The 8,417-nt window shown below is 44.4% G+C and overlaps 1 protein-coding gene and 2 pseudogenes across 2 annotated transcripts in view; all 3 read right to left on the bottom strand.

Annotated features, from left to right (window-relative positions):
• The window catches only part of LOC118117650 (transmembrane protein 71-like), a 22,364-nt gene that overhangs the window by 12,930 nt on the left and 1,017 nt on the right, over positions 1 to 8,417 (bottom strand). For both annotated transcript variants that reach the window (XM_047341926.1, XM_047341927.1), the window contains one exon: positions 1,587 to 1,593. In XM_047341926.1, the coding sequence (XP_047197882.1) occupies positions 1,587 to 1,593 (7 nt within the window). The remainder of the gene's footprint in view (positions 1 to 1,586; positions 1,594 to 8,417) is intronic.
• LOC118117671 lies at positions 1,908 to 3,590 on the bottom strand (annotated as a pseudogene).
• Positions 6,472 to 8,363, bottom strand: LOC124854451 (annotated as a pseudogene).

Genomic DNA, 8,417 nt, shown 5'->3' on the forward strand with positions numbered 1-8,417 from the left:
TTTGATTGACAGCTGATCTCTGTGCGGAGCAGAAACGTCACCACGACGAACTTTGATCAACAAACATGGAGACAAAAGAAGTTAAAGATTTAAACACAGAATCTAAATCACTGCTTTTAATGACTCGAGTCTATTTGAGTTTACAGAACTCAGCTGTCTCTCCATAATAACTAACCCTAACTCCAGCATAGAGAGGCTGAGTGAATGTGGTCTGGACTCTGTGGAGGAGAGTCATGGTGTCAGAGACGCTGTAGAAGGACAGAACACCTGCACTGTGATCCAGGTACACTCCTACTCTGAAGGACAGAGGACCTGACACTGGAGTGTAGATGCTGTTGTAATAAAATTAATAACTGTTTACATTACAATATAACATCCAAGATTTATCATTTGATCCAAATTCACATTCACGTGAGTCTCCTGCTCTGCTGATATTCTTGTATGTGACTGCTACATCAAGTCCTCCTCCCACCTCCACCTCCACCTCCACCTTCCAGTAACAACGTCCAGTCCAAGAAAAAAACCCCGCTCCCGTGGTGTCATCCAAGTGTCCATAAGCCCCGACATTCAAGTTCAACTCAAAAGCGAGTCGTTTACACCATGTTTTTAACCTAAATGTCTGCTGTGATTCATGCACAAACCTTGCTCCAGAGGAGGATATCAGAGGACATTTAGATTAAAAACTTATAAAATAAATAACCTTGTTTCCAGTTGAATTTGAATATCGGGGCTTACAGACACTTGGATGACACCACAGCAGCAGCATGGAGGCATGTTATGTTGAAGAAGGGTCCTCAAAGGTTTGTTGAGCTCACATCTGTCCAGTGAATAAGAAGCTTGTTGAACCTACCGTTCTCAACATCATCATCACAACTATATAAACATGTATTCTTCACGTTCATATTTTCAACACTTCAGCTGTAAGATTTATTTGAATTTGTCTCTATTTCATTGATTCTTCCTGTGAGTAATTGAACTGAAAAAAATCCTTAGGACATGCCATTCTGTTTTGAACAGGAAACTGTATAATCCTGTGTATATTCTGTCAGAAATAAAGTTGTTTTTATTTGAGGGTTATTTATTTGTGAGGATTTTAAAAGCTGAGTGAAAGTGGAGTGGGGTTTTCTCTGCAACCTGGTTTCCTTTCCTAACTCCTTACAACCTCTCCTTCACGTGTCTCCTTGACCTCGGAACGTTTTGCATTGGAGGTGAAGGAATAGTGTTTATTAGAGGAGGTTATTTTAACCTGCTGAGTGAGGCGCTTCTATCGAGTTTTACTATGAAAGGACGAACCGGAAGTGTGTTTACTACACGGCTGACTTGGCAGCTAGCCGCACAAGCTAGCGGCTGAACGTACAGGTGAGACAATAATGGCGGCGGCGCGCTTCACTCTCCTGACAGCGACGCCACTGACTTTAGATCTTCACGTCAGACCCACAACTCACAACTCACCGTCCGACAAACGAACCAGAAACACCCGAAAAACACAATCCGCTGCGTCAAGGCGCAGGAAGCTAGCTTCAAAACAGACCGGAAACAGACAGGATGTACCTTCAAAATAAACGTCAAAGCACGCGTCAGTCAAGGACAGGAGCCGAAAGTGTTGATTGATTTGAGTCATGAGAGTTTTATTTGTCGGGCGCTTTTCAAAAAAACACGAGAAAACACAAGGCAACATAGAAACACATGAATGTGGTTAGTGATAAAGTAAACATGCTGGTCGATCAACTAACAACACAACGACCAATGAGAGGACTTCAAAGTGCCGCCCATCATGTTTGATTGACAGCTGATCTCTGTGCAGAGCAGAAACGTCACCACGACGAACTTTGATCAACAAACATGGAGACAAAAGAAGTTAAAGATTTAAACACAGAATCTAAATCACTGCTTTTAATGACTCGAGTCTATTTGAGTTCACACAACTCAGCTGTGTCTCCAGGATAAACCCTAACTCCAGCATAGAGAGGCTGAGTGAATGTGGTCTGGACTCTGTGGAGGAGAGTCATGGTGTCAGAGACGCTGTAGAAGGACAGAACACCTGCACTGTGATCCAGGTACACTCCTACTCTGGAGGACCGAGGACCTGACACTGGAGTCATGATGCTGTTGTAATAAAAGTTATAACTGTTTCCATAACAACATAATGACCAAGATTTATCATTTGATCCAAATTCACATTCATCTGAGTCTCCTGCTCTTCTGATATTCTTGTATGTGACTGCTACACCAACTGCTCCTAACACCCCCACCTCCACCTCCACCTCCCAGTAACAACGTCCAGTCAGACTCTCTCTACTCAGGACCTGAGGCCAATAAGTGAATCTGTCTTGGTGATTAGAATAAGACTGATCTTCACTCATATGTGTTACTTTTCTGTTTCCCTCAGATAATAATAGATATTTGTTTGCTGTGTTTAGATCCAGTGTGATTTCCTGTGAATATTTTAAGAAGTCAGCTCTGGTCTCTGGCTCTGGTTGTGGCAGTAAAACATCCACTTGAGACACAATCTGTAAAATCTCTGTCTCTGTCTCACTCAGAATGTCCTGTAGTCGACCTCTGACCTGTGACACAGCTGCTGTCACGTCCTCAAAGAACCTCAGAGGACGGATCCTGATGCTGGATGAGTGTGTAGATTCACTGAGTGGGGACAGTGAGGGGTAGTTGTGTAGAAACTGGGTGTGATCCTCTGTGTCTGAGAGCTGCTTCAGTTCATGGTCTTTCCTCTTCAGCTCAGTGATCTCCTGCTCCAGTCTCCTCGAAGCTCTCTGACTCGACTCACTTCAGTTTCCTGCTGGGATCTGATCTGCTGCTTCACATCAGAGCTTCTTTTCTCCAGCAGACAGATCAGCTCAGTGAAGATCTTCTCACTGTCCTCCACTGCTTTATCAGCAGAGCCAATTGACGACGCCTCCTCCTCCTGTTGAAGCAGCTTCACATCTTTCTCCGTGTCCTGGACTCTCTGCTGGATTGTTTGTCTCCTCAGCCCGAGCTCTCTCTGCCTCTCAGTCCTTTCTGCTGCAGCTGACACTGTGTCGTGGTCTTTATGTTCCTCCACAGAGCAGAGATAACAGATACACTGCTGATCAGTGCGGCAGAACATCTTCATCACCTCATCGTGACGAGCAGATGTTCTCCTGGAGCTTCTCCGAGGAGGGCTCCACCAGCTTGTGCTTCTTCAATGGAGCTGACTGAAGATGAGGCTGGAGGTGTTTTTCACAATAAGAGGCCAAACAAACCAAACAGGACTTGAGAGCTTTCAGTTTTCTCCCAGTGCAGACATCACAGGCCACATCTTCAGGTCCAGCATAGCAGTGATCAGCAGGAGCAGCTTGGAGTCCAGTCTTCTTCAGCTCCTCCACTAAATCAGCTAACATGGTGTTTTTCACCAGGACAGGCCTCGGTGTGAAGGTCTGTCTACACTGAGGGCAGCTGTAGCTTCCTCTCTCCTCCTCTTTGTCCCAGTGGGTGTTAATACAGCTCATACAGTAGCTGTGTCCACAGACAGTAGCCACCGGATCCTTCAGTAGATCCAGACAGATCGAACAGCAGAACATTTCTCTGTCCAGTTGAATTTCTTGCTGCGCCATTTCAGCTGGTGCCAGAGACTGTAGAACAGTTTCACTTCCTCTGAACAGAACCAGATCTCTGCTCCTCCCCTCTCGTTCACTCCCTGCAGTGACTCATCTCCCACAGTTCACAGCTTGTTGTTCACTGGTTCTTACACTTACACATCTGTGAAGGGAGGAGACACAGACACATCCTGACTGGGAGGAGCTGGTTGTGAGTTTTTATCTGTGTTATCACATTTCAAAGTGAATAGTTGCTCTGGGAACTGTCACATTCAGCTCACAACAGCACAGGTTGTAAGATTCACATTCTTCAAAGTTTCCAGAAAAGTTAACGAATCTTTTCAATGGAATAAAAAACAACTTACAAAGTGCTTCACTAATGAAAAACACAAGTAAAAACACATTAAAACACACGTATGAAAGAGTCAAAGTATAAAAACACTAGTGGTGCACCGATGTATCGGCCGTATATCGGTAGCGGACGATATTCGCCTCGTTTACTGCTATCGGCGTATCGGTAATAAACTTGACTTTCACCGATAACATTGGCCGATGTTCATTGGTATGTTTTCTGCAGCCTGCCAATCTGGCATCCAGATTATGGTACACTGACGCCGGGTTTACACCGGGCACTGAAGCGCCGCGCAGCGCCAAGGAAAGCCAGGCGCCTCCCATCCCCCTGTTAAACCTTTGTGCGGTTCACATGGGCTGCGATGCACCGCGCCAGCGCCCTTCACCGATGGTTTCGGCGTGCGAGCGAGCGTATCGCGCCAGGAAACAGACTGAAAAATGATTTTAAACGATATAAATGACATATTTTATATGATATAAATGATCAAATATGCATCCCATACTTTGTATTCCCCTTCTGTTGTCCTGGAGTTTTAATTTTCCCAATTTTCCCAATCACATAATTAAATGTCCCCCTCTGCCCATCCACTACAGTCACACAAGCAGTCATATAGATAAAAAGAGAGAGAGGGGGGGGGGGCTAAAGGCTTGCTTGGAGAATACGTCATTTACCCCGACACCATGGCATCTAAAGTTACACTTGTCCCTTTTTCTGTTTTTCATATTATTCAAGTAATAAACAAATATCGGTATCGGCTATCGGCTAGATTGTTGTTTTAAGTATCAGTATCGGCCAAGAATTTCCATATCGGTGCATCCCTAAACAACACTACAGGTGACAGAAATGTAATCATGACCACACTTTAAAAACTAGAATTAGATCAAATCGTGGTACGATAACAGCACGTTTGAAGTTTGGATTTAAAGGAAGCTTCTGACTCAGCCTGCTGTATTTCCTCAGGTTGTTTCAGAGTCTCAGACTCTTATTTCTAAAGCTCTGTCCCCCTCAGTGTTAAGCTGAGCTGTTACAACAGCACATGCAGCCAGAGATGATACAGACTTACAGCAAAGTTAATGGAGTTCTAAAGAAGAACAATGACAAAGAGCAAAGGAACCATGTCAACAACTGTTCAGCTTCTATCAAAGAAAATGATAAACTGCTCAAACTGTTTCTATATAATACAAGTGACACCAAAGTTCTTTCTGTTCTGAAACAGTTGATGAAGTTTGTCTGTGACGGAGCAAAGAATCGATCCCAGTCGTCAGGAACCTGATCCTGAGTGTTTTTACCGTTTACTGTTTTAACTCTGCAGAAACTACAAAACCTCTTCAAGCAGCAAAGTCTGTTTTGTGGGTTAAACCTCGGACAAATTTGGTGTCAAGAAGTTTTGATCAAGTCTGGATTCAAACTGTACGACCCAGGAGCGTCTGTCCGTGAGGTGACGACGTGAAACACTGAAGCAACACGACAAACTCGTTGTATATGTGGCTTGTGTGTCAGGACTCAACCCCACGTCTTCACTCTGAAACTTCACCAAACCATTATTTCTCCACTTCTTTAAATCTGTGTGACGAACTCTCTTCATCCACTGAGATCACAAACAAGATCTGGGTTTTGAAAATCAGCGAGTGGAAGAAAACTTTGCTCATTTCTCTGCGATGAAGCTGTTTTAGTGCAGAAAAGCTGCAAAGACAGAGACTGAACATGAAAACTGAGGTTTGTGGAGTTTCAGGAGGAAACTGCCTCAGTTATTCTCTCACAGGAGTTTCACTTTGTCTCCATCAGCTTTGAATGAGATCCTGGAATGAAGACAAAAGAACAGACTGGATTTATTCTTTATTTCAACTTTCAGCTTCTTCACACATTAGATTTTATTGCTTTATACATATATAAGAGATTTAAATGTATATACACATGTATAAGAAACATGTGATGAGAGCTGCAGGACAAACCCTCAGAGGGACTCGATCAGGACACTCTCCAATGGAACTGCTGGTTCAGATCAGGAAAATCAAAAAGAACAGAAACGTACGCAGCAGCAGATCAATATGCCCGTTCACTAAATATGTAAATACAACGAGGACGAGTGGATTCACACTTTACAGAGATGAGCCGTGATAAAAACAAACCAGGTTCCACATTTACAATGTGACCAAACATCCCATAACACTGATGCTCTGTAAATCCAACCAGAGTGCAGTTGGTCTGTTGGACATGTTGACGCTCTGAGTTCATTGATCATTTCATCAGTAAAGTCTGTTCAGTGACTCTTGTTCAGTGATTTCATGGACACACAATCAGTTTGTTTCACCTCCGTCTCACATGTGGAAAAGAAAAGAACAAATAATCATCTCATTGATGAGGATCAGGATCAATACAGGTTCTAAAACATCACACAACCTGATTTCTACTTTGATTTAGAAAACAACAGCAACATTAGATCTTTCAAACACATTCATGTCAGTGTAATTATAGATTTCTGTCTTTACAAAGTGAGAACTGAATATGTGTGATAAAGGAAGGTCAGTGTTTGATTGACAGCTGATCTCTGTGCGGAGCAGAAACGTCACCACGACGAACTTTGATCAACAAACATGGAGACAGAAGAAGTTAAAGATTTAAACACAGAATCTAAATCACTGCTTTTAATGACTCGAGTCTATTTGAGTTTACACAACTCAGCTGTGGCTCCATAATAACAACCCTAACTCCAGCATAGAGAGGCTGAGTGAATGTGGTCTGGACTCTGTGGAGGAGAGTCATGGTGTCAGAGACTCTGTAGAAGGACAGAACACCTGCACTGTGATCCAGGTACACTCCTACTCTGGAGGACAGAGGACCTGACACTGGAGTCTAGATGCTGTTGTAATAAAAGTTATAACTGTTTACATAACAATATAATGACCAAGATTTATCATTTGATCCAAATTCACATTCATCTGAGTTTCCTGCTCTTCTGATATTCTTGTATGTGACTGCTACACCAACTACTCCTCTCACCCCCACCTCCACCTCCCAGTAACAACGTCCAGTCAGACTCTCTCTACTCAGGACCTGAGGCCAAACAGTGAATCTGTCTGTGTGATTAGAATAAGACTGTTCTTCACTCGTATATGTTACTTTTCTGTTTCCTCAGATAATAACAGCTGTTTGTTTGCTGTGTTTGGTCCAGTGTGATTTCCTGTGAATATCTTAAGAAGTCAGCTCTGGTCTCTGGCTCTGGTTGTGGCAGTAAAACATCCACTTGAGACACAATCTGTAAAATCTCTGTCTCTGTCTCACTCAGAATGTCCTGTAGTCGACCTCTGACCTGGGACACAGCTGCTGTCACGTCCTCAAAGTACCTCAGAGGACGGATCCTGATGCTGGATGAGTGTGTAGATCCACTGAGTGGTGACAGTGAGGGGTAGTTGTGTAGAAACTGGTTGTGATCCTCTGTGTCTGAGAGCTGCTTCAGTTCATGGTCTTTCCTCTTCAGCTCAGTGATCTCCTGCTCCAGTCTCTCCTGAAGCTCTCTGACTCGACTCACTTCAGTTTCCTGCTGGGATCTGATCTGCTGCTTCACATCAGAGCTTCTTTTCTCCAGCAGACGGATCAGCTCAGTGAAGATCTTCTCACTGTCCTCCACTGCTTTATCAGCAGAGCCATTGACGGCCTCCTCCTCCTGTTGAAGCAGCTTCACATCTTTCTCTGTGTCCTGGACTCTCTGCTGGATTGTTTGTCTCCTCAGCCCGAGCTCTCTCTGCCTCTCAGTCCTTTCTGCTGCAGCTGACACTGTGTCGTGGTCTTTATGTTCATCCACAGAGCAGAGATAACAGATACACTGCTGATCAGTGCGGCAGAACATCTTCATCACCTCATCGTGGCCGAGCAGATGTTCTCCTGGAGCTTCTCCGAGGGCTCCACCAGCTTGTGCTTCTTCAATGGAGCTGACTGAAGATGAGGCTGGAGGTGTTTTTCACAATAAGAGGCCAAACAAACCAAACAGGACTTGAGAGCTTTCAGTTTTCTCCCAGTGCAGACATCACAGGCCACATCTTCAGGTCCAGCATAGCAGTGATCAGCAGGAGCAGCTTGGAGTCCAGTCTTCTTCAGCTCCTCCACTAAATCAGCTAACATGGTGCTTTTCACCAGGACAGGCCTCGGTGTGAAGGTCTGTCTACACTCAGGGCAGCTGTAGCTTCCTCTCTCCTCCCCATTGTCCCAGTGGGTGTTAATACAGCTCTTACAGTAGCTGTGTCCACAGCCAGTAGTCACCGGATCCTTCAGTAGATCCAGACAGATCGAACAGCAGAACATTTCCTGCTCCAGCTGAAATTCTCTCTGCGCCATCTCACCGTCCTGGATCTCAGTTTCCCTTTAACTGACAAAAGTTGTATCAAGATCCGAACTCTGTTATTCTCGTTGCCTCTCAGCTCCTGAACTTCACCACACTTCACTCTCACTTAACTTAAACCAGCAGCTCGGTAAGGGCCGGAGCAAGTTAGTGTTTC

Source organism: Hippoglossus stenolepis, chromosome 11 (genome assembly GCF_022539355.2).
Source record: "Hippoglossus stenolepis isolate QCI-W04-F060 chromosome 11, HSTE1.2, whole genome shotgun sequence".
NCBI classification, from domain to species: domain Eukaryota; kingdom Metazoa; phylum Chordata; class Actinopteri; order Pleuronectiformes; family Pleuronectidae; genus Hippoglossus; species Hippoglossus stenolepis.